Source organism: Bos taurus, chromosome 6 (genome assembly GCF_002263795.3).
Source record: "Bos taurus isolate L1 Dominette 01449 registration number 42190680 breed Hereford chromosome 6, ARS-UCD2.0, whole genome shotgun sequence".
In the NCBI taxonomy this organism is placed as follows: domain Eukaryota; kingdom Metazoa; phylum Chordata; class Mammalia; order Artiodactyla; family Bovidae; genus Bos; species Bos taurus.
Window position 1 is genome coordinate 94,656,154 of NC_037333.1, and position 27,713 is coordinate 94,683,866.

General features: G+C 37.4%; 1 protein-coding gene across 1 annotated transcript in view; it reads right to left on the bottom strand.

Moving 5' to 3' along the window:
* ANTXR2 (ANTXR cell adhesion molecule 2) overlaps positions 1–27,713 on the bottom strand; it is a 177,783-nt gene that overhangs the window by 76,277 nt on the left and 73,793 nt on the right. The window contains exons 12-16 of the mRNA NM_001076826.1: positions 26,232–26,327; positions 8,592–8,636; positions 7,057–7,149; positions 1,737–1,904; positions 1,363–1,443 (exon numbers count right to left, since the gene is read on the bottom strand). Coding sequence (NP_001070294.1) covers positions 1,363–1,443; positions 1,737–1,904; positions 7,057–7,149; positions 8,592–8,636; positions 26,232–26,327 — 483 coding nt within the window. The remainder of the gene's footprint in view (positions 1–1,362; positions 1,444–1,736; positions 1,905–7,056; positions 7,150–8,591; positions 8,637–26,231; positions 26,328–27,713) is intronic.

Below are 27,713 nucleotides of genomic sequence, written 5' to 3' on the forward strand. Positions count from 1 at the left end.
CTCAAAAAAACAAAGGAAATTTTGGTCAAAATAATGAAAGCATTATTCTGCAATCATGGAAAAATAAATGATGCTTTAACCTGCTGGGGCAATGTGTAAACTATTCTAGCACTATAATCTAAGAAGAACGTTAGATTTACTTGGTATCTAACAAAGTGTTTGGTACATTTTAGACATTAGATAGATATTTGTTTGAATTAATGGAAGAATGATTATAATGCATCATTCAGAAGCACAAATATATCAATTTATCCAAACTCAAAGATTTCTTCTATTCCCAATTCATCATTCTGGCTTGAATCCCCAACCCCCAGACTATCTTTTAATCCACACATCACTGTTCTCGGCTACCTCAGAGATTTTGCTCATGACGCTTCATCTGTGGAAATACTCATTCCACCTAGCTCCACCTGATGAAATCTTATGCATTTTCAAAACTAGAAGGGCTCTATTTCTGATGAAACATTCCCAGATTCCTCCAGGAAGAGTTAATATCTCTTCCTCCATGTACTCAAGAGTACTTGATGCTTATTTATATATGGCTTAGATCATGTTCTGGAATAAATTTTATTTTTGTGTGTATCCCAAAGTTTAGATTTCTTAAGGGCAAGGCTATCATCTGTACCCCCCAATATTACCAGATGCTATTACTTGTGCATATTTATAATCTACAAATTATTGAATTAACTCAAAATTAGTACAAATGAGAAAAGGCCATAAAACTAAATTTTAATCATGAGAGTTAAAGGAATATAGAAGGTTACTGACAAGAGTATTGGAACCACTGTCTTGTTTTTGCTAATACATCTCAGTGCTACCACTATACCCAACACTTAAAATGTTGAAAATTAATGTCTAAGTTGGGGGACAGAAAACTAAGATGATGCATGAAAACAATTTTAAAACCTAAAAAGTGAAAGTCTAGCATATTGAAGAAGAGAGTTGTTACATGTCATTTGAGAAGCAGAACTTTATATTATGCATTAATTTGAACAGAGGCACAAACTTCTTAAATACAAGAAGTTTGTATTAACCACAGTGGTTTGGTAATGAAAAAGCCTGCTTCACAAACCACCTAATTCTTTCTACCTGTGGTCACAGCAAAGGGTAAATTATCTGTTAGGGATATTCCAGGAATATTTTCTCAAATTGGTTTTCTAAATGGTTGAACTCAGATGTTTTTAAAATTATCTCCATCTCATAGAAGTAAAATCTTAAGATTTAGATGTTTTGATAGTTTAAACACCATGCTAGAATCATATAGCATTAAATATAGCTTGGAACTTAAAATACTAATCTCATCAATTATTTCATCCTTAAAAGAATAATCTAGTTTTTTCCCAACACATCCCAGGTACAAACCTCATCTCCTTCCTGAGGTCGCATCAAGGAAACTCGGTCGTACTGCCTCCGCAACAAAGCCCAGAGCGCGTCCAGCCGACCCTAAAGGGAAACATGATCTGTAAATCTCTGGGAAATGTACTCAACCTCTGCTTGCTAGATAAATGAGCTAAAATGAAGAAGATAAAGTCTTTTCCTCTACTCTCATTTCTTTCATAAATTAAATGAATAAATAACAAAAACAGAGTTTCTTGTTGCTGAGAAATGACTCGGTCAGTCATTAGAAGGTAAATTGAATGTCTGCTGTTTGATATACCTTGGTCCTCCTTCAGGGAGACTAAAAGGATTACACTTTAGGAAGCTGCAGTTAAATCCCACAAAGTTTGAACAATCACCTTAATTGGCGTGTACCACTTTGTCTGAGGAGGCTGGTGTGTGGGTTTAGATGGCGGTGGTCTCGGTCTGACGGGTTCCTCTGGTTCTTCAGGAAGGGTTACCACAGCATTTTTGGCTTTCTCCAGCCTCGCACCTTCTTCTGTAGATCCTTTATCACCCCAACGAACCTTTAAAACAAAGGGAAATATTGCTATCAGACATACAGTGGCCTAGGAGAACAGACTCTTGTTCAGCTGGTTCTTGGCTCATCACCTCAGAGTCAAAAGATGAGTAAGTAACCTAACTCCAAATTTCTCTTCTGAGATTTAACAGATTTTTCACCACTCCTTATGCATTTAATATCAAGATCCTAGAAATAAAAACCCTTTATAAAAATTTGGCATCGATTAAATTTGATACAACCAACCATTTCTCCATTGTTTCAAATAAGGAGTTAATTTGTATTTTACAAGGGAAATGTGTAATTCTATTCTCTAGGTATGTTCTCCTTCTAGCTAAACACACCCCTATATACTGATGACAATGGTTGAAACAGATGGTAATGATGATGATAATTAGCATTTACTGAATAATTATCATGTGCCAAGCTGCATTTAATCCATACAAAAAATGCTATGAGGTAGATACTGTGTTTTTTGCTTCCCATGGAGGAAACAAAGATACAGAGAGGTTAAGTGATGAGCCCAAAGCCGCACAGTAAGTAGCAAGACAGGGATTTGAACATGTTAATCTGAAGTGGACAAGATGTTTCAACTAGGTTCGAATTTTACAAATATATTTTATAAAAGAAGTTAATTTTTCCTTCCAAAATTCCCATCAAGTTTGACTAAGGACAAAAGTGTGATTAAACTTTCACCTTTGGAAGTAAAAATAATTATGTATGTTTTATCTTCATTTTGTAAAGCAGTTCTCAGTCTTCAGTTCCTCTGCTCATATGGATATGGTTATTTGACATACACATTTTTCATTAAGGAAGACAAATCTGAAAAGACTCTGAAGAGAAGAATTCAGAGACATGAGAGATTTCCACAAATTTGGGGGAATTCCTTCCTCTGAAAACCCTGGATACTGAAAACAACTGCAAGGTCAAGTGATGTTTTCTTTATTTTTCAATGAAAATTGGCTAAATCTGAGCCAAATTTTTTTCCAGTGTGGGGATGTGAAGAGGATGCGGCCCCTGGAGGAAGGTTTTGTTCATCCAAGAGCAGCATAAAAGTCTAAAAAGCAAGGATGTTCCCAAAGAAGACAAAGATAAGTGAAGCTCTAAAAAGAAACAGGAAGGCCTGTCCTGGGCACACAGCAACTCACCAGTGTTAGGTAATTTCTACAAAGAAAAAATGATTAATAAGCTTTTTAAAAGCATTTTAATGACCTGAATTAGTGGACAGGAATACAGATGATTACCATTCATAGAAAGATCTATTCATAGCTTTTTGATAAGGCTTACTTAGATATTTTTACCTTTTTTTAACTACAATTTTAGAATAGGTTTTCAATTTCAAGTGGACCCTGTTGAGTCATTAAAATGTATCTGTATCTTTCAGTGTGATCAGTGGTACTAGAATGTTCTTTATGAGGTTGTTAAAATTGTTTTAAACACCATTAAACCTTTAGAGCTAGATAGTTGGCTTTCTTTCCAGAGAAATGACCTTCTCTTTCAAATCAGTGTCTTCGCCTAGATTAATTAAAACTTTAAAAATCTTTAGATATATCTAAATTGAACTCAAAAATTCTAAAACCAGGACCCATCTCCTGCAGTTATAAAGTCTCAATTCTAAGAGAAAAACAAACAAACAAACAAAAAATAAGATACATAGTCAAATAGTATCATAACATAGAGAAGTAATTCAGAGTAGAAGTATAAGTAGGTAAAATTTAGGACCATCCAGAAGTTATAGATGTTTAAGTCAGATTTTAACTAGTGCAGCATTCACAGTTGATATCACAGAGGTGATGGTAATTGTATCCTTCCTCTAAATAACATTGGCACCATTCTCAGATAAAGAACACGAAGATAGTTGAACTTGAGTTCTCACCCAACATGGCATTTCTAAGGACTCAACTATTAAACAACTAAATGTATGATACTAGATTAGTGGAAAAGTCCATTTTACAACATCTTATGGAAAAAACTGAATGAACTTTTTGGCCAACACAATATATAATTGTTGTTGCTGTTGTTTAATCACTAAATTGCATCCAATTCTTTTGCGACCCATGGATTGTAGCCTGCCAACCTCCCTGTCCATGGGATTTTCTAGGCAAGAACACTGGAGTGGGTTGCTGTTTCCTTCTCCAGGGCATCTTCCCGAGCCAGGGAATGAACCCATGTCTCCAATGGCAGGCAGATTCTTTACCTCTGAGCCACCAGGGAAGCCTCAATTATAGTTGCTGAGTTCTAAAATAAATGCATTACATAAATCCATTATTCTTAGTTCATCATAGCTGTTTCATCATTATCATCATCACTACAAACAATAGCACAATCCTTTCTCACTCAACTTCAAATTCTAAAGCTAGGAAACACTATATAGAGTTTTCCTTAAACTCTTAAAAACAATTAAATATATATACATACTTATATGTATAAATTTTAATATTTTAGTTTGACCACATTGAGATAGCCAAAAAGGATAAAAGAATAACAAGAATAGATTGCTAAAGGCATTCTTAACAAAATTGACTTTTGAATATTTTTTAAAAAGTGCAAATTTTATAGCTAAATGTTTCCAATTCTATTTGGTTTTCATGATAAACAATGAAATTCCATAATTTCTGAGCATATTCAGAGGTTGTATCATAAAGGAGCAATTTTAGAACTGAGAAAAGAAACAAAAACAGTTTCCTGCTGAACTGCCAGAAACACACATGTGAAGTCATCAGGTACTGTGGCTCAGTTGTGCTAACAGCTATTATTAACATCAGTTCAGCTCCAGCTTTCTGCAAATAACCATTACTATAGTGTTTAAGTATTTAATGTAAAGGAGAAGGAAGAAAGGACTTTCTACTAAAATTCCTATCCTGGCTTAAAACAACATTTAGTTACAAAGACTTATTTTTTAATTCAGATGTACCATGATTTCTATAATTCCATTTACTTTCCCTTTAAGGTATTTATTTTTTTTAAGGAAAATACTTTCCAGATTTGAATAGGCATGATTTTAAAACAAGGTATGTTTTCTATTTTTCCTCTCCAAGTTTAAATAAATTCACGCTTGAAAAAGTCCAATGGTGCTTAATTCTCAGTATATTTGTATTGTGTATTTTTACGTATTGTGTTTTCCCTTTGTGATGCCCATATTTACTTGCTCATTTTTTTTATCATTCCCATCCTTATTTCCTCCTCACTGATGGAGTAGTCCATAAAATGTAGCCCAAATTATCCATGGTTAGGGAACTTCCCCAGTGGTCCATTGGTTAAGACTTTGCCTTCCAATGCAGGGGGAGTGGATTTGATCCCTGGTCTGCGAAGTTAAGATCCCACATGCCTTGTAGCCAAAAAAAACAAAATGTAAAATAGAAACAAACAATATTGTTTTGAAAAACCAAAATGTAAAACAAATTGAACAAATTTAATAAAGACTTTAAAAATGGTCCACATTAAAGAAAACACTTTTTAAAAAATTGTCTATGACCAAAATGGACTCTGATTTATTAACAGTGAGTGAGTCCTTCTCATAAATTTTCTTCAGCTAAAAAGAAAGGGCAATGTAATTTCATATTAGGGCTTCCCTAGTGGCTCAGATGGTTTAAGTCAAAACTAAAACACAAATTAATAAATTTCAATTTGACTAAATTTTAAATAAAAGAGTCAATAACTCTTAAAACTTGAAATGTGAGTTACTCAGGGATGTTCATGGCCCCATGGCTTTCCTGACCATATTCCAGTAATATGCCTTTTAACTTGGAACCCATTCAGGAGCTCATGCATATGCTTTTATTTTCTGTAGAAAGAGACTCCTAATCTCTGGAATACTAGAATATTGGAATAACAAAAATCTGCCACAATTCCTGGTGTTTTCAATAAGAACAAATATACCAGGTGGCTCAGATGGTAAAGGACCACCTGCAATGCAGGAGACCTGGATTTCATCACTGGGTTGAGAAGATCCCCTGGAGAAGGGAGTGGCTACCTACTTCACTACTCTTGCCTGGAGAATCCCATAGACAAAGTTGCCCGGTGGGCTACAGTCCATAGGGTCGCAAAAAGTTGGACACGACTGAGCAACTGAGCACGCGTGTAGTGTATTTGAACCCCACTGTCATGTGGCATTCTAGATGTGTGGATTTCAAAGTGGAATCAGGCTTATTATTCTGATATAAATTAGTACATGCTCACTGACAAATAGGTCATGAACAAGCAGGGAAATACATAACACAAATTGAAAATCACTCCATTCAAAGACAACTACTAACACGTTGTGCTAATTCCTGTCTAACCGCTTTCCCCCTGCATACATCTTCTTATATACATGCTTTGCCAGGATCTGTGATTAATAATAAAGTCATGATACCAATGAGAAAATCCCTCCAATTGCTCCCTTGGGTGGGAGGCTGGCTTATCTCTGCCACTGTTAAGGGGTCAGTGCTGACAGGGCTTGCTTATTATTAATTATTCCACCACATTGAAAAATATGTCTGTGGTGATAAGAAGACCTCATTTGATATTTAAGATATAATATTTAAGTTCTGTTTTAATCCACACTTTTTGCCAGTCTAAAAATTTAATACATTCTATAAATGATATTTAATATTAATTATGATTATTCATAAGTGGCAACTAAAACCTATTTTTATTTTCATGTTTTTAATATGTTTATTTTAATTGGAGGCTAATTACTTTATAATACAAAACCTATTTTTAAAAAGCCTTAAAGGTACTTCCTCTACATTTGTGATAGGGTCATATCCACTCTACTGAATAGTTTAACACTTTTTTCTCCCCAAACAGTACTTAACTACTGAATCTTTTCAAAGACAATCATTGTTACAACTTTAAGTAGTTGGCTTCTTCAAAGTTGATGTTCTCTGTAGTCATTTTTTCCAAAACAGTGAGGAAAATCCCTAATTTTGTTTTGCCCTTTAGAATTCAGGCGTCTTATCAATGCAATCCATTGGCTAATGAAGTCAGTTCTTGCACAGTTTTGAAATGGCTAGAATTATTCCATGGAAAAAAAATTGCCCACAAAAATACTACATGTTAAGAAAAATTGGATGGTATTAGGAAATTGAGCTGTGAAAAGTAGTTTCCATGGCTTAATAGTTCTAAAAATATATATTCCAGATTAGCAGCTTCTATTTTTTTTAAGAGATACCAACCTCCATTCTTTTAATTCCTCCAACACCTCGACCACCATAATAGGAAGCATCCACAGTTGGCCATTTCTTGGTAGGCAGAGGTTCTTCTTCCTCCTACGCAGATACAAGTTTTAAAAAGGTGTTTAATAATTTCTTAAAATGTTACTTAGTCAGAACTGGCTCACATTTAGATATTTTTCTGAATAATACCACTGATATGGAAGAAATATAGTAAAAATTGCACATAGCACAAGTGTATGTACTTCTGCTTACGTGTATAAATTTCTAGTGAAGCTCTACAGAATATAAGGGCTCCTTTCATTCCACAATTCATGGAATCTACCTTATTTTCCCATCATTTCATGGGAAATAGATGGGGAAACAGTGGAAACAGTGTCAGACTTTATTTTTCTGGGCTCCAAAATCACTGCAGATGGTGACTGCAGCCATGAAATTAAAAGACGCTTACTCCTTGGAAGGAAAGTTATGACCAACCTAGATAGCATATTGAAAAGCAGAGACATTACTTTGCCAACAAAGGTTCGCCTAGTCAAGGCTATGGTTTTTCCTGTGGTCAGGTATGGATGTGAGAGTTGAACTGTGAAGAAGGCTGAACACCGAAGAATTGATGCTTTTGAACTGTGGTGTTGGAGAAGACTCTTGAGAGTCCCTTGGACTGCAAGGAGATCCAACTAGTCCATTCTGAAGGAGATCAACCCTGGGATTTCCTTGGAGGGAATTATGCTGAAGCTGAAACTCCAGTACTTTGGCCACCTCATGCAAAGAGTTGACTCATTGGAAAAGACTCTGATGCTGGGAGGGATTGGGGGCAGGAGGAGAAGGGGACAACAGAGGATGAGATGGCTGGATGGCATCACTGACTCGATGTACGTGAGTCTGGGTGAACTCCAGGAGTTGGTGATGGACAGGGAGGCCTGGCGTGCTGCGATTCATGGGGTCACAAAGAGTCGGATACGACTGAGCAACTGAAGTGAACTGAACTGAAAGTCTCAACATGTGTGTAAATTTGAACCCTGCAAAATTGGTACTAAAAAGGTAGTTGAGAAGCTTTGAAAATGCACAATGCCATGTTTCTTCTTGCTAACACAATATTACTAGTATATGGCATATACTAGTAATATGATATTTAATATATACTATATTAATAGTATGATAATACAGCATATAGCAGTAATATAAAAGTAATACTAATTTTGAAGAAAGTAATAATATCTTTAAACTTCAAGCTTAGATCTTCCAACTTTTTGTAAATAAGGTAAGTAACAGCAAATTATTCACATATTGGTATAAAAAGTAAATTAAATCTCTATGTACTATTGCTCCTGATAGCAAGTCTATGTTTATCAATGTATGAAGGTCCTATCTTCTAACATGTAAAAGAAACCACAAGGTTTGAAAAATAACAAGTGACTTAGTCTAAACTCAAAGTCAATATATCAGAGTTACCTAACAACAGCATAATTGATCAGATCTGGCATAATATCTAAATACAAAAAAAAAAAAATACCCACATCACTTATTAAGCACTCATTTACCTCTTTTGGTGCAGAAGGTGGTGGTGGAGGAGGATCCTTGATAACCTGTACCAAAAAAAAAAAATTTAAATGTTGGAACTTCAGTGACATCGAGAAGAGACAATAAGAATGTATAAAATAATTAGATTAGTAAAATACTGTGATGGTGCCAAAGATGTCCCTGATCAACTTAGCTTCTCAATACTTATCCCCCTATCGCCCTTTATTTTTTTTTATTTTTTTTTGTTTTTATTTATTTATTTATTTTATTTTATTTTTAAACTTTAAAATATTGTATTGGTTTTGCCAAATATCGAAATGAATCCGCCACAGGTATACACATGTTCCCCATCCTGAACCCTCCTCCCTCCTCCCTCCCCATACCATCCCTCTGGGTTGTCCGAGTGCACCAGCCCCAAGCATCCAGTATCGTGCATCGAACCTGGACTAGCGACTTGTTTCATACATGATAGTATACATGTTTCAATGCCATTCTCCCAAATCTTCGCACCCTCTCCCTCCTATCGCCCTTTAAAACTGCGTTTTTTTTTTTAACTAGCTTTTGACTAACCAGTAACTACTAGTCATTTTTTTTTAAACTAACTAGCTAACCAACCAGCACATTCACTCATTTTATCTTTAGGATATAGATACATTATAGCTTCATTTTTCAGGTGAATAACAAGAAAACTGTCAAATACCTTTCACTAGGTGTTTCTTCTAATGTTAAAATGCAAACATTTTTCACTAGATTACAGCTTGTTCCCTCAAATGGAGAGGGTATTTACTAGCAAAGTCTTCCTGCTGTGATTCACTGATTCTTTTCAAATTGATGATATAAAAATCAGTTTGCATTGGATGAGATAAGGGAGATGAACATACTCTCTTCCCTCACCTTTTTTTTTTTCTAGAAACAAATCAACCTCTTAGCTAAGATTCCTTTCCTCAGTGGATTATTTCATGAAGTCTGATATGGTTAATTCTTTATGTGAGAGGAATATAGACTGAAATCTGATTTAAATGATCTTCACTGGTATTGGGGTGTCTGGACTTTCATACCATCCTGATAGAAAATGACGGACCAAGTGCCAATGGCTTCTGATAATTTGGGTACACATCCAAGTCTGTATACTAAGAAGGAAAACTTTGAAAATATAACTGCTCCACTTCATTTAAGGTCAAATGTTTCAATTCTGTTATTAGATGCTTAAAATTTTAAAAGAGTAGCTTTGAAAATAAATATCATCAAAGAATTCTTTTACTGTACCGTTATCTATTATCATGAATATGTTTTTATTTTTTTTTAACTTTTTATTTTGTATTGGGGTATAGCCAACTAACAAACAATGTTATAATAGTTTTAGGTGAACAGTGAAGGGACTCAATCATGCATATACATGTATCCATTTCCCCCCAAACTCTCCTCCCATCCAAGCTGCCACATAACACTGAGGAGAGTTCCATATGCTATGCAGTAAGTCCTTGTTGGTTATCCAATTTAAATATAGCAGTGCGTACATGGTCCATCCCAAACTCCCTAACTATCCCTGAATATGTTTTTTACAGAATGCTTATATTTTAAAGATATATACCAAATCACTTCCAGGTTAATGATATAATTCTGATATTTTCACCAAAATAATTTGAGGTGGGAAGTGAATAGGGTTACAGATGAAACAAGATTAGCCATAATTGAGAATCACTGAAGCTGTGTGAAGAAGACATGGAGGATTCATTATTTTACTCTTTCTCTTTGCATATGTTTGAAATTTTCCATAATGAAAGGCTTTTAAAAAATATTTAGAGACTGACTCATAATCTTTTTTATAATTATTTTCATCATTCTAATTTTGGTTTAGATCTAAATCTCAGGAAGAAAAAAAAGATAGTAACCACAATCACATGGATATAAATGGACAGTAATTTAATTTGATTGAATCTCAAAACTAATTCATCGTAGCATTTGAATGCTACAAGAAATGCTGTTATTTTTACTTAACCCTTTTATTATCCAAGTTCATTTTATCAATGAACATAAAATTCCAGTTCATTTTGGTAATATTGAAGGATAGAAATCTGTGAATTTTGAGATTTAGCCCAGAAATAAATGCCAAGAGAGGATAAAGATTTAAAATAATACTGTAGTAAAATAAGGCAAAGGTTATCATGCTACAGATGCATTTCCTTTATAAAAAGGAAGCACTCAGCTTATTTGCAGGGCAGGAATAGAGATGCAAATGTAGAGAATGGATATGTGGACAAGGTGAGGGGAAAGGAGAGAGTGGGGCGAACTGAGAGAGTGGCATTGACGTATGTAACTGGCATGTGTAAAATAGATAGCTAGTGGGAGACGCACCGGGAGCTAAGCTCACTGCTCTGTGATGACCTAGAGGGGTGGGATGGGAGTGGAGGGTGGAAGGGAAGCTCAAGAGAAGGGGGATATATGTATACATGGAGCTGATTCACTTTGCTGTACAGCAGAAACTAGCACAACACTGTAAAGCACTTATACTTCAATAATAAAACAAAATTTAAAAATAACAGTAATCTAGAAAATAAATAAAAATATGGCAAATCAAAAAAAAAAAAAAAAAAGCACGCATGTCATTATCAACATGCATGTCCAAAATAAATGAAAACCAGATCAGTCAATATTTCACACTCAACAGAGTCAAAACCAACCTAATTACCTTCATTTAAAAGCTAATTCTTCTTCCTGTCTTCCCTGTTTCTTTCAAGTAAATCATTTTCTTTAAAATTGCAGCCTTAAAATTTTCTCATAATCTATAATTTATTCCCACCTCTGAATGATGTCACCAAATCATTTACCATGTCCAACAGACTTTTTGAAATATTCTAGTCTCTGCAGTGTGCATGTGTGTGTCTGTCTCTCTTTCTCCCCACATTCCTATCTTTTCCTCTCCTTTCCCCACCATGAATTCCCCAGTCTTCTCAAAGTAGTTCAGATTTCCTTAATATGCATGGATGCCTGTTTGTTCTCCCCTAGCATTGATCACAATTGATAATTTTATCCAACTCCAAAGCACTGTAACTTCTATGAGAATGAATTTTATGTCTGCTTTGTTCCTAATTATATTCCCAGAACTTAGCAAAGTGTCTAGCAGAAAAGCAGGGAAGAAAGGAAGTTAGAAAGAGAGAAAAGGGAGTAAGGCAGGAAAGAGAAAAGAAAATGGAAGAAGATAGAATGAGGAAGGAAGAAGGGAAGAAAGAAAGGAAGGAAGGAAGGAGGAAAGGGAAGGAAGGAAGGAGAGAGGAGAAGAGGAAGGAAGGAGGGAGGTAAAGGAAGGAAGCGAGGGGAAAGGAAGGAGGGAGGGCAGGAGGACAGAAAGATGACAGGAAGAAGGAAGGATTCTTTACATTCCATTGCCATTCATTTCAGTTCAGTTACTCAGTCATGTCCAACTCTCTGCAACACCATGGACTGCAGTATGCCAGGCCTTCCTGTCCATCACCAACTCTTAGAGCCTGCTCAAACTCATGTCCATTGAGTCGGTGATGCCATCCAACCATCTCATCCTCTGTCGTCCCCTTCTCCTCCTGCCTTCAATCTTTCCCAGCATCAGGGTCTTTTCCAATGACTCAGTTCTTCGCATCTGGTGGCCAAAGTATTGGAGCTTCAGCTTCAGCATCAGTCCTTCCAATGAATATTCAGGACTGATTTCCTTTAGGATGGATTGGTTGGATCTCCTTGCTGTCCAAGGGACTCTCAAGAGTCTTCTCCAACACCACAGTTCAAAAGTATTAATTATTTGGCACTCAGCTTTCTTTATAATCCAACTCTCACATCCATTCCCATTATCACTACCTAAAATCATGAACTCGAGAGTCTTTAGACCTTAAAAATATCTAGTACAATATTTTTCAACTTCCCCAATGCATCCAACCAGAACTTCATTATTCTGAAAAATCCCCACCTAGTTGTCATCCAACTATGTCTGAATTCCTGCAATAAAGAGAAATTCACTACTTCACTAAGCAATTCATTCCCCTGGCAAGGAACCCACATCATTTGAAAAATTTTCCCCTAAATGAAGCCAAAACCTCCCTCTTCGTAGTTTCCACTTTTTAGCCCTGATCCTACAGTGTGAAATGTATACACACACACAGAGACAACTATTTTTAATTCCAGAAGAGAGGGTTTCCTGTTTTTGAATACGAACCATATATCATCTGACAGCTAAACCTCACAATCATTTTTCATGTAATGGTCTGAGATATTGGGTAATCTTGGTCAGTTTCTTTAGTATGTATTCATTTGTACAATATCTCAAAGTGTGGATTCTAGAACTGATAAATAGTATTTTAAGTGTGACCAAGCCATTAATTAAAGGCATGGTACTCAGGAAAAACAGATGCACCCCTGGCAGTCCTCACCTTCATTCCATGCATTTTAATTAATAACATATTGAAAACTAGGATTGATCTATAATTACCATCGCTTTATTTTGGCATTAATGTCTACAGCTTTGCATGTGTGTGTGTGTAAAGTCGCTTTAATAGTGTCCGACTCTTTGCAACCCTATGAACGGCAGCCTGCTAGGCTCCTCTGTCCATGGGATTCTCCAAGAAAGAATACTGCAGTGGATTGCCATGCTCTCCTCCAGAGGATCTTCCTGACACAGGGATGGAACCCGTGTCTCATTATGTCTCCTGCATTGGCAGGCAGGTTCTTTACCACTAGAGCCACTTGGGAAGCCCCTACATGTTTTACTTGTAGCTAAATTATACATGCAGCTTGCTTCTCTATCTCTAACTCATCCATCATTCTAATCTATGCATCCAGGTCAATATTTTTCTAAGCTTGTTGTTGTTTGCTGTTCAGTCTCTTAAGTTGTGTCCAACTCTTTGCAACCCCGTGGACTGCTCCTCTTTCCTTCCCCATCTCCCAGAGTTTGCTTAGATTCGTGTCCATTGAGTCGGTGCTGCTATTCAATCATCTCATCCTCCGCTGCCCTCTTCTCCTCTAGCCTTCAATCTTTCCCAGCGTCAGGGTCTTTTCCAGTGAGTCAGTTCTTCACATCAGGTGGCCAAAGTATTTGAGCTTCAGCTTCAGCATCATTCCTTATAATGAATATTCAGGGTTGATTTCCTTTAGAATTGACTGGTGTGATCTTCTTGCAGTTCAAGGGACTCTCAAGAAGTTTAATTGATTGCAATAGGAGCTTAATTGATCATTTCTCTAGTCAAAATGGATCAAATGTTCCAGTGACCACAACTGAAATCAAGGAATTACTGAATTTGGGGAAGAACCTTACACATCATGCTTCTACTCAGTTTTGCAAATTATCATAAAGTGCTCTAGAGTTCTTTCACTGGGAAGAAGCTAAGGTACCTCCATTCCACCAAGTCTAATTTAATATATGGTACTCATTTTCATTTCCTTGTGAGGATTTTAAATTTACTCTGGTTACTACATGTACACCTTGTAGGGTGTATGAATCTCTGAGAACTGAAACAGCATCCCCAGTCCTATATTAGACTATGTGCATGTGCACACTCAGTTGCTTCAGCTGTGTCTCTTCTCGACCCCATGGACTGTAGCCCACCAGGCTCCTCTGTCCATGGGATTCTCCAGGCCAGAATACTGGACTGGGTTGTCATGCCCCCCTCCAGGGGATCTTCCCAACCCAGGGATGCAACCCGCATCTCTCATGTCTCCTGCATTGGCAGGCAGGTTCTTCACACCAGTGCCGCCTATACCCCCTTGAGAATTACTGAACATCCACCTCCATAACACCTCTTTTTTATGTCATATTTATCATGCTCATTATCCTGCATAGCATCGAGTTTTAGCATGGATATGGGCAAATCATGTTTCAGTTTAAAATCCTCATCTGACGCTGCTGACAACCTCACAACAGGATAATGAGAGGCATTTTTACCTTCTTTTTTTTTTTTTTTTTTTTTTTTTTTTTTTTTTTTATTCTTCCAATTTTATTTTATTTTTAAACTTTACATAATTGTATTAGTTTTGCCAAATATCAAAATGAATCCACCACAGGTATACATGTGTTCCCCATCCCGAACCCTCCTCCCTCCTCCCTCCCCATACCATCCCTCTGGGCCGTCCCAGTGCACCAGCCCCAAGCATCCAGCATCGTGCATCGAACCTGGACTGGCAACTCGTTTCCTACATGATATTTTACATGTTTCATTGCCATTCTCCCAAATCTTCCCACCCTCTCCCTCTCCCACAGAGTCCATAAGACTGTTCTATACATCAGTGTCTCTTTTGCTGTCTCGTACACCGGGTTATTGTTACCATCTTTCTAAATTCCATATATATGCGTTAGTATACTGTATTTATGTTTTTCCTTCTGGCTTACTTCACTCTGTATAATAGGCTCCAGTTTCATCCACCTCATTAGAACTGATTCAAATGTATTCTTTTTAATGGCTGAGTAATACTCCATTGTGTATATGTACCACAGCTTTCTTATCCATTCATCTGCTGATGGACATCTAGGTTGCTTCCATGTCTTGGCTATTATAAACAGTGCTGCGATGAACATTGGGGTACACGTGTCTCTTTCCCTTCTGGTTTCCTCAGTGTGTATGCCCAGCAGTAGGATCCTCTATGACCCACCTCCCAGAATATTGGAAATAAAAGCAAAAATAAACAAATGGGACCTAATTAACCTTAAAAGCTTCTGCACATCAAAGGAAACTATTAGCAAGGTGAAAAGACAGCCTTCAGAATGGGAGAAAATAATAGCAAATGAAGCAACCGACAAACAACTAATCTCAAAAATATACATTTTTACCTTCTTTATCAGAGACGCTATCTGTTATCATAAGCCACAACCCAGAAAACAAAAAGTCCTTTTTCAGTGCATGAGTCCTCTTGCACTCTCATTGTTCAAATGCCTTAGCATGGCCCTCAATTCAACACTCTATCTACAAAATCTCTGTTTGTGTACCTCTAACTCCAGATTGACTGAAGACCCCTTTGCTACCCCGGATAAAATGACCATTTCCATATTAAGTCCCTTCCATCCTTCATAGAGTAGTCTACCAACTTTCCATTCCATTATCTAGAAACTTTAAAACTTTTAACAATATAAACATTACCACCCAGTTGAACCATTCATGCTTCATCAATTTGGGTTTATATGTTTATTTTGGAATTTTTCAACTACCCCTCAGAAGTGTTGATTTCTTAGGGGCAATATCATTTCTCCCTCTTTAAAAATATCATAGTGCCTAATACAGTGCTGTGAAAACAACAGATACTAAAGACATGATTGAAAGTGAGTTGAAGGAACTAGTTGAGAATGTTTGCAAAGGCTCATAGCCAACCTCTAAATTTATTTTTTTAATGGAGAAAAAAGATGTAAATGATGACTGATAAAGATTTCCATGAAAATAAAATATTGCTAGTTCCAAAGAAAACGAAGTATCAAATGTCTCTTTTGACCAATAAAGTCCAAGAGCTAATGAACTCAAAGACAGATGGGAAAATATAAGCCCATGCTAAGTTTCTTCATCTGGGAAATAAACTTGATTCACTATAGGTCCTTTCCAAAATGAAAATTCTAATAGAATGATAAAGACAAAATATGTATCACAATATTTCCAACAGGTCTTTTGCTTCTATGCCTTTATGTAATTAAGTAGGCCATATGTCTACATGTATTTGTGTTCACCTTATTTCAGAAAAGAACATTAGGGTTTGTTTTTCCAATAATGTGTAATTAATTGTATGTATGACTAAATGCATGACTTATTATAAATTTAAATTGATTTTGAAATCCTGGCAAGTATACTTTCTACATTGTTAACAATGGAAAAAAAAACCCTTAAAATTCTGCATAAATAAAAATTTGATCTTGTAGATTAAGAGACACAACCACCACCACAACAAATAACAGCACTTTCAGAAACTGAAACAGACCCAAGGCTCATCTGTGTGCTGTTAATACTATTAACAATAACCACATTTTATTGGTGCTGGCATATGCCACACACTCCATATTGCTTCCATTTTCATAATAATGCTATGCAGTTACTATGTTTATTTTAAATATAAGGAAAGGGAGGCTCTGAATTCAGTAACTTGTCCAAGGATATACAGAGAAAACATTAGAATTAGTATTTAAACTCAGAACGCTGGTCCACCTACCTCCAAACTCTGGGTTCAACTTTCTCTGGCACATGACATTCTCTTAAAATAAAGTTTGGATTGCCAAGGCAAAGGGTACAGGAGAAAAAGTTTAAGATGTGTTGAGAAGTACATTACTTGGTGGGATGGATGGATGGTTAGATAGATGAATAGGTAGATGAGATAGATAGAGATAGACAAACAGATATAAATCAATATTTATGGTAACTGTATGAGACAGATGCTATCATCCTCATTTTATAGGGATATAACATATTAATTCATATGCCCAACATCATTGCCCTAGAAATGTTGGAACAGGAAATAAATGTTGTGTGTATTTGATGTTTGTAAATGCTCCGTCTGGCCATTGTACCACACAGGCTCATAAGTAACAAAGGAGAGTGAAAATAATCTGAAGTCATTCAGTCCAAAAGCCAAAAATGGCGAAAGTCTGTGTCCACTGATGTCCCTACATTTCAGTAAAATTAGTGCAGGAGAAAAGGAAACCTGATTGTTGTCCAAATACATTAAAAATAACAGTCATGAGAATCCCATTCTTGTATTAAATAGTGCAAGAACACTCATCTCAGAAAAGGATGTATTCGTATGCACCATATTTTATGAGAATTTGCAGATTTTAAAAGGCATAATATTGCCTAGTTGCCAGGATTTTTTCTACTTAGCATCCTTCAACTCGATATTGAAGATTCTGGAAAACACTTTCACCACTTTATGAACCATATGCAGAGTTTGATTCTTCTCCAATTTTTTTTTTCATTTGTTATTATCATCATCAGAGAGGATTATATCTCATCTACTTAGCTGCTAGAATGAAGATTTCAGTTTGGAGGAGAGCCGATTTTAAAAAAAAGAAAAAGTTAGCTGCTTCAGGCAACAGTCCTTTTGATCTGCTCATTAACACTTTTCAAATGTTCGAGTGATGTGGGCATTCTTTGCGCTAGAAAATGTCAGCACTGGAGCCTGCAGCCAGCTTGATGCGATCATATGTTCCGATATTCAGAAAAGAGTGAAAAGAACTGTCAACAGTGAACTGCCTTAGATTGAAAAAAAAGATACTGTGTAATGACTGTAGATCAAGTAGTATTTCAGAAGTGACTCTTGCCAGTGACAGAAACAAATGCCCAATATTTCAGCAATGTCATCTAAGTACCTAAGGGTCCACAGACTTCAAGAACTCATTCTTAGAGTGTACAAAAACTTGTTTAAAATACATGTGGGATTTCCTTTCACTCTTCCCTTTCTTTCTGGATAAGATCATAGAACAAGTGCAATGCCTTTCCTCTCATGAATACAAAGTTCTCTGACATTAGTGTTTGGGAAGTCCTTTCCAAATCCCACAAAGTGAGTTGCTTTCAACAATGAGACCAAGATATGGTCAGGTTATCTGCCTCCCTTTCCTTTCCTCCCTGACAGACTCACCAATGTTCAAAGAGACTGCTTTGAATAAACAAATAATAGTGGGAAGTCTGGACAATAAATATAATTTTAAATGCCTAATGAGGACTGGGAAGAACGATGTGAGAGTGTGCTTTGAAGGGTTGGGGAGCACGCATGCTCAGTCCTGTCTGACTCTTTTGCAACCCCATGGACTGTAGCCAGCCAGACTCCTCTGTCCATGGAATTCTCCAGGCAAGAATTTGCCATTTCCTCCTCCAGGACATCTTCCCGACCCAGGGATCGAACCTGCGTCTTCTCTATCAGCAAGCATATTCTGTACTACTGGGCCACCTGGGAAGCCCCATGAGAGTGTATTCTCCTGGAGTTAAGTAAAGGTACTGCCGTCAAGATAAATAAACTAAGACTGGGAAGAGTGTGATAACCTGTTTTGTAATGATGCTGTGTTGGAAAACATCACCATAGAACCAATAAGTACTAACATCACACTCTATTTCAAAGGGGCAACCAAACATAAATCATTTTAATTAATGGTGCAAGGAAGGCATATTAAAATTTAAATTCCTTCTGTTTTATTGTGCATTCTTTAAAAAAAAAATCAGGCTGCTCTCAAAGTAACTCAATAAAGGCACCAAGAGCCCTCCTCAACAATAAAAAACAAGTGCAACGTAGAAGCATTATTACTATTTAGAAAGAACAGCACAGCTGTTGCTGGCTAAGAAAACGATTCTATATAGCTCTAGTCAGATATATCCTCATCATGAAAGCCCAGCTTACTTGTTAGTAAATTGGGCTTTAAAAAGATAAGTTTTTAAAACGGTTTTTTAAACAGATTTATGAGATCTTTATGCAATGTCTTAAATGGACTGAGGAAAAATGAGCTTGCGGTTTTCCCTTGTGGATGGAGAACTTTGGCCAAGGACACTAGAGCAAAGTGAACATTTATCATTTCCGGCATATTCAGATATTTATTTGCAGCTGGATAACACACTCTAACTGACAACACTCCAGAAAGTCTTTGTTTGCCACCTCATTAGCCTTACATCTGTAATTTTGCAGAATGCCCAGTTCTTCCAAATGATGCAACTGAAGGACGGTCAGTTCTGCTATCCTGGTAGTGAAACAAACCTGCCGTAAACTCCACACATCTTATGAGTTAAACAATGATGCAAAGAGCCGTATCTTCTCATATTTCCCTCATGATTCAATACCTGATTGTTTTTAACTTCTCCCCTTTTTTAATCTAAGGAAAAGGAAGGATGCTGCTGACATCTTTGTTATAGAAAAGCAGTTGTAAAGGATGGGTGTGAGGTTATTCAATGAGTAGGAAACAGAATCATAAACAGGTTGTGAGAAATTACTTTAGACAAAAATGAGAACTTCCCCCTTGATGGAATAGTTTGCAAATTCAACATACTCTACAGTTCACCAATGATAGTGCCTAAAAGTTCCAGCTTTGCATAAGGGTTCCACTATTATTACTACTATTACTATTACTACAAGATAAAGTTCTCCAAAGATCATTGATTTAGATCCTATTTGCCATGGAAAACCTAGGCACACAGAGGACACAAATCTGCAACATTTTAATCTGTCTTTAATGATATCACCTGTCTCTTTTATCCTTGAATATACTCATTAAATGAATCGAAAGATTTAACATTTCAAAATAAGCTCATATTAAAAGCATCATTGGTAGCCAGAGATTCTATTTGGGGAGTTTTTTCCAACCTTTTTTATTCTATGTTCCTCTTTGGCAATCTGATTATAGGGGACCAATAAACCCCTTCCTAGACTAAACAAGCTAAATTAAAATACACAGGATTAAAAGGAACCCAATTGTACTGAAATGTAACTGTCAAATCTACTTTTAAAAACAAGAAACCAGATCTGTGAAACAGAAATACTATGTGCTTCTTTATTAATTCATCAAATAATGAAATATAATAGTAGGTCTAGGAACTATCATGATTTCTTAAAGTTTCATTGACTTACAATAGTTTTGCATGTATAGCATAGTGGTTCAATATTTTTATATCATAGACAGTTATAACAATACAACTATTGTGTCTGTTCCATACATTATATCCTCATGACTAATTTATCTTATAACTTGTATTCTGGACGTCTTAATCCCCTTCACCCATCCCTCATCCCTTCCCCTCTGGCAACCACTTGTGTGTTCTCTGTATCCATGTCTTCTGTTTGGTTATATTTGTTCCTTTGTTTTGTTTTCTAGGTTGCACAAATAAGTGGAAACATATAGTATTTGTCTTTCTCTCTCATAATTTTGAAATAGTGGATATCTGAATATGAACGGGACTGTACTGGTTTCTACCATCAAATAACAAGCACCCTGAGAAAGCTGACCACGGATCTTTGCTGTCAATGGGTTCTAATATCATATATGTCTTGGATACTTCTTAAAATAGGAAACCTCTTTCTTCAACAAATCCCTGTCACTCTGAAACAGTGAGTAAATTCTACTCCGTATATAAAGCATTACACGTATTTACTTGACAGTTGACCCAAAACAAAACAGAATGGTAACTCTAATTTTAAAGAACGCACATGGGTTTTAACTGCCACAGAATCACTGCAAATATTTTAAGAATATTTCCTTGTCTCCCATCTTACAACTTCCTGTACTCCATAGGCAGGTTTTGTAATGAGTTGATCCAAAAACATATTCCATAAGAATTCCCCCAAATCAATAGCCCTGAGCAGTGATCCCCAGCTCTGGAGAATATCAGAATCATGTAGGGAATCTGTTAGATCTTTAATGCTGCAATAACAAATTAGCACACACTTAGTGGCTTAACACAACAGAAATTTATATTCCTACAGTTCTAGATGCCAGGAGTCCAAACTGAGTCTTATAACTAAAGTCTGGTGTCATCAGAGCCGGTTCCTTCTGCAGACTCCAGGGGTTTATCACTCCTTGCCTCTCCAGCTCCTGGTGACCAGCATTCCTTGCCTAGAAGCTGCATCACTTTGGTCTCTGCCTCCATGGTCACATTGCCTTCTCCCCATCTATGGTCTTATCTCCTCTGTCACCCTCTTATATGGGCATAGTGATGGTATTTAGAGCCAGCTAGGTCATTCTGGGGAGAAGGCAATGGCATCCCACTCCGGTACTCTTGCCTGGAGAATCCCATGGACGGAGGAGCCTAGTAGGCTGCAGTCCATGGGGTCACTAAGAGTCGGACACGACTGAGCGACTTCACTGTCACTTTTCACTTTCATGCTTGGAGAACGAAATGGCAACCCACTCCAGTGTTCTTGCCTGGAGAATCCCAGGGACAGGGGAGCCTGGTGGGCTGACGTCTATGGGGTCACACAGAGTCGGACAGGACTGAAGTGACTTAGCAGCAGCAGGTCATTCTGGATGATCTCCCTATTTCAAGATCCTGAATTTAATCATATCTGTAAAGTCTCTTTTGCCATAGAAGACAACGATCATGGACACCTTACCATAGGGGCTATCCTAAACCACACTGATCCTTGGAGATGTTTCACCCAACTACCCTTTCCCCTGGTGTGAGAGAGACACCACAGATGGAAATCTGAGAGCAGCTACTCTGAAAGCCTTCCAGTTACTAGGAGCAGAAAAAAAAATCCAGGCTAAGACATAGGTAACACTGTCATTGCTGAGTCATTAATTAGATATCTGTGAAATTTTAATCTCTGAAACATGAATGGTTACATTATTTCACAAGATATTTTTTAAAAATATGAAATGATTCAATGAAGAACCCTCTGTTCAGGGTTTTTTTTCCATTCCAGGATTTCTATCTCGATAAGAGCTTCTAAGCATATGATTCCCAAGGAGGTGATGGCTGACATAGTCTAAATGTGCCTGAAAACAGACATTTTAAGCTGTTTAATCATATTTCAGTTGAAAGACTAAATGTTTGTCCCAGTACTTAAAAGACACTCAAACAAAAGAAATTTACACAACACCAAGCTGAAATAAGGACTTCTCTGGTGACTCAGACAGTAAAGAATCAACCGGCAATAAGGGAAACCCAAGTTCTATCCCTAGGTTGGGAAGATCCTCTGGAGGAGGGAATTGCAACTCACTCTAGTATTCTTGCTTGGAGAATTCCATGGACAGAGGCTACAGTCCATGGAGTTGCAAAGAGTTAAACACAACTGAGTGACTAACACTAAGCTGAAATAAATGCATTTCATTTCCTATTAAAAAGAATTATTACCGGTAATAGCTGATAGTCAAAGTTCAAAATAATCCCTAATAACGAACGCTGTTAACAATTAACTAATCATATTCTAATACCAGCATTGTGGAAATATGTTCTCTAAACATAATCAAATAAATAAATATCCTGCAATTGTACCATCATGGTACACCTTCTGTTATACTCAAGATCTTGTTTTTCATAAGGTTATGGTTTCCTTTGACCCTTCCTTTTCACATCACCTTCTCATCTTTCTCTAACTGATTTAGCTTACTTGTTATATTCCAACTCTCTATACTTCGTTAGAGATACTTTGCTCAGGCTATATCTTTTTTTTAAATACAAATGTTAAAGGTTACACTCCACTAACAGTTATTACAAAATAATGGCCATATTTCTTGAGTTGTGTAATATACCCTTGTAGCCTAACTTACACCCAATAGTTTGTACTCCCCACTCCCCCAATCCCTACGTTGCCCCTCCCCTGCCCACTGCCATGTCTAAGGCTCACTGTCTATTACTGGCTTGTATTTCAATAACTGATGGGTCTCAGTTGGATAAGACTTAATCCCCACCGGGACCAGATCTCAGCACCATGTACAGCAAGTAAAGCTTCTTTCAGGGGATCAGTGATCAAATCTTTCCAGTGTATTCTCCTCACCCCTGGGGTGAGTTCAAACGTCCTCAAAGACATAGGAGGTTCATGCCTAGATCCTAAACCATCTTTCACCACTCCCCTCCCTGGCATGTTAGACCTCAGCCTAGGACATCTCAAAGCCCATCTGAATAACTTGTAATTCCACACACACCTCATAGGAAATGTCCCTCATCAACTGCCAAAGTCTTGTTCAATATTCAAAATCAGTTTGGAATCGGCAGCTCCACCCAGTTTCCCTGAAACAATCCCTCAATTCTGGCAAATCCCTCTTTCCTTTGTGTTCCTGACATGTGTTGCTCCTGGCGTACTCATGAACCTCCATTCTCAGTTTCTCTACCATTCTGTGCTTCATGCTAAAATATGAGTTTCCATATCATATGGTAGTCATTTCTGAACCCCTAATTCCAAGCCCAGCACTGGCTCAGATTACTAAGGGCTGAATGCAGAATGTTGCCTCTACTTTCTCTCTGCTTTTAAATCTGTGTTTTTAGGGAACATTTGTTCTGATTCATTTATGTGCTCAGTCGCTCAGTAATGTCTGATTCTTTGTGGCCCTGTGGACTGTAGCCCACCAGATTCCTCTGTCCACAGGATTTTCCAGGCAAGAATACTGGAGTGGGTTGCCATTTCTTACATTTTCTTACTGACCCAGGGATTGAAGCAGCATCTCTTATATCTCCTGCATTGGCACATGGGTTATTTACTACTAGCACCACCTGGAAAGCCCAATTCATTTATTTTTAGATCTAAATGTAAGTTCATACTCAAGGCTATGTAGTCTATATTTCTAAATGTAAAATATGGATGATTCTCTCTATTAAATAAGTTGCAGAAATTAGTAAGCATTCATGATGTTTCTGTAAATAGGAAGCCCTCCTGACAGCCTAAAAACACACCTTAATGGTGTCCCTCTGCACCCTGCATAAAGAAATATAATTCCTGATTTCCAATCTGCAGAGTTTCAGAGATGGAATGGATCTATTCTCACTACCTGATGATCGAATCCATGTGACGGTGAAGACTTCATTTGATTACATCAACTGTTGTGGTAAAGAAACTGCCTGCCAAGCAGGAGACTTGGGTTTGATCCCTGGGTTAGGAAAATCCTCTGGAGAAGGAAATGGCAACCCACTCCAGTGTTCTTGCCTGGGAAATTCCACCGACAGAGGAGCCTGGCAGGCTACATACAGTCCAGGGGGTTACAAAAGAGTCAGACACAACTTAGCAACTGAGCAGGCATGCAGCAACCTCACAAAGAAGCCCAGTTCATTCTTCGCAAGTGTCCTTTTAAAAAACCATATACTTTGACACTTTTGAGCCCTCTGGTCAATAGTAGATGAAAATGCAAAGTAACAAAAGAATGAAAACCACCCCTGTGAATTTTAAATTAAAAAAGTAAGGAGTACAAATCACATTAAGGCATCTTTTTGCTTTTTAATTTGAGACTCAAGAAAGTTAGCTCGTCTAAAAATCACCATATCTAAGATAATCAAGGTTACAACAGGAAACTGAGCAGAAATTGCTATGCAGGAAACTGATTAGTTCAGCAAAGAGACAGGATGCTTCATGTCTCTGCTGTTGTCTAAATTAATTCCGTGCCTCCTCCGTGGCCAACTGCTCTGAGATAAAGGACTGCAAAGTTGCCTCATGAAAGTGGACTGAAGTACAATGAATAATAAATGCAGAAGTAATACAAAGCACTGCCTGAGGTTGCAAGGAGTGGAAATCAGTCAGCAAGGGTGAGAGGGGAAAAGAGTCAGTCTAGTAATATTACGTAAAACACTACTGTGATCCACAAAACATAAAATTCAATATAAGGTGCTGATAAGAGGATATCAAAACAGGTGGTAGGCATGCTTTGAAGGAGTGCTTCTTCAGAATAACCTTTTCTATGAAGCCTGAACAATCCAAGTTATATTGCTTGAACTGTGCTGATGTTTGTTACTCAGAGTTCCACCTTGTGACAGGCAGAATAATGGCCCCATAAAGATGTCCACCTGCCAAAGCAGGAGATGCAAGAGATACAGGTTCAATCCCTGGGACAGGATGGTCCATTGGTGAAGGATATGGCAACCCACTCCAGTATATTTGCCTGGAGAACCCCATAGACAGAGGTGCCTGGAAGGCTACAGTCCATGGTGTCACAGAGAGTCACACACAACTGAGCACACACACACATACATGGATACCCACACTCTAATTCCCTGGAACTGTGAATAACCTGTCTTCCAGGACCAAAGAGACCTTGTAGATGTGATTAGCATGAAGGATCTTGAGATGAGAGATTATGCATGCATGCGTGCATCAAGGTGGGTCCAACCTAATCACATGGTTCCTTGATACTGGAGGTCTTTTCCCAGCTGGGTTTGGAGTCAGAAAGACAAGTGACTACAGAAGAATGGTGACAGAGATGCAACATGCCTGGCTCTGAAGCTGGAGGAAGGGCTTACTAGGCAAGAATGGAAGGAGCCCCTGCAAGCTGCAAAAAGCAAGGGAGCAGATTCTCCTCTAGAGCATTAAGAGAGGAATGTATCACTGTCAATACTTTTCAGCTTAGTTTAGCCCAGCAAGACCCATGTTGGATCTGGGATTACATAACTGTTAGGTAAAAAATTTGTGTTGCTTTAAGCCAGCAAATGTGTGGCAATTTGCTACAGTAGCACCAGAGAGCTTGTGTCTATCCATGTTCTTTCAGAGCTTTTACTCAAGCATGAAAAAGGACACAACCTCAAACCAACTGTCATAACTTCAAAGTGACTGTTTCAGATACCTAACATTTGCATGTGACTTATTTCTAAAATGATTTCCCCAAGAGGCAAACAGAAAAAGTCCTGAAATAGTGTATCTTTCAAAGAGATAATGAAACATTCAATAAGCAATGAAAACAAAACAAACCCCAAACCTGACAGATTATCAATCCCTGTCAATGAATCCAGTAGAACATATCATTCAATTTACTTGAAATTCTTTTGTACTTGAGTGGGAAACCCTTTATGCCTATCATTATTCCTACCTTCTTCTCTTCTTCCCCTAAACCTGATTTTGAAGTACTTTCTAGATTAAGTTTTATAGTATACATTTATTAGCAGGCATGAACAGAATTTCTTACAATGATTAAAATATATAACTATTAAAATTCAATTTTCTAATTGAAACTTTGCTGTTGTTGAGCAATGTGCCACTGATTCGTATTTCAGCCTTAATTTACACCTTGATGTTTAAAAAAAAAAAAAAAGGGAGGACTGCAAATCCTTCTTACTTACCACTTTGCAGCAAAGGGGCCAAAACCACCACATCAGTCCAATACCCAAGAGCAGCAGTAACACCAAAATAGCAATGAGGGCTGCAATCCCAGTAGACTGGAGGAAGCCGAAAACAAAAACAAGGCAGTCAGCAAAGTTGACAGTCAAATCCCAAATATGTACTTTTTAAGGAAACACCAGAAAAAATGATAGGAAGCATAATAATGTTAAACCAGATTGCTAATATATTCCTTTACATTCTTAAATTGTATAAATTATCTTACTACTTATATACTACCTATATTATATTCCATTTTATTATATTTATATAATATACTAAATATAATCTATTTGTATTAAATTCCCTCATATTATACCTCATATATATTATGTTAAGACAGGCAAGGATAAGTATAAAACCCTCCCAAAGTGTCTGAAATTACACCTTAAAGAAAAATAGGGAAAAAAAATCACAATTTGGAGTTGTGCGAATGGTCCCGTGCTGTGTGTGCTAAGTCACTTCATTTGTGTCCAACTCTTTGCGACCCACCAGGCTCATCTGTCCATGGGATTCTCCAGGCAAGAACATTGGAGTGGGTTGCCTTTTCCTACTCCAGGGATCAAACCACGTACTTTCCTCTCTTGCCTTGGCAGGCAGGTTCTCTGCCACTAGTATCACCTGGGAAGCCCCATGAACAGTCCCTATGGTCCCCATCTTTCGTCTCTGGGAAAAGATTATTGTGGCTACAAGCATGATTACCTCTAGGCAGAATTTATGCAGAATTTCCCCAGACTTTTTGATGATGGGCATTATTTCTTCATATACTTAAATGGTAGGACAAGATGAATACCAAAACTCACCAAATAGGTGACAAACCAACAACAGTTCTTGTTGGCAAGTGGTACACAGGTATCAATGAAAGGATGCAATTTTATGCATTCGTATATCAGAGCATCACCCATGCCAGTTCAAGTGCTACCCACTCTCAACCACAAACCACACTGGTGTTCTTTCACTTCGTAATGACAAGCTCCTCCAGCCCTAACACCTCTGTCCTGGGCTCAGCCTCTACCTGCTTCATCTACCAACTACCTATTCATCCTACAGGGCGTAGCTAAAGCCACTTCCTCAGGAAGCCTTCCTCATACCTTCTGGCTAGAAAATACCCCTTCTTACTGTACATGGCATAGTTCTCTGAACCTTAAACTTTAGCACTTAGCACAATTTATTTATTTGGTTTGCTTATTTAATTATGATGAACTACAATGATTTAATTTGTCTTTTCTGTATTCACTATGAGTTCTAGAAGACAGGGCCTATTCCCAATCTACTTATCCAGGTATATTCCAGGCCAGGTATGTAAAACTATTTACTAAGAGAATGAACTCCAAAGAAATGAGATGGCAAGAGCCACAAACACAAAGTGAAAGTCGCTCAGTGTTTCCGACTCTTTGCAACCCCATGGGACCCCATGGAATACAGTCCTTGGAATTCTCCAGGCC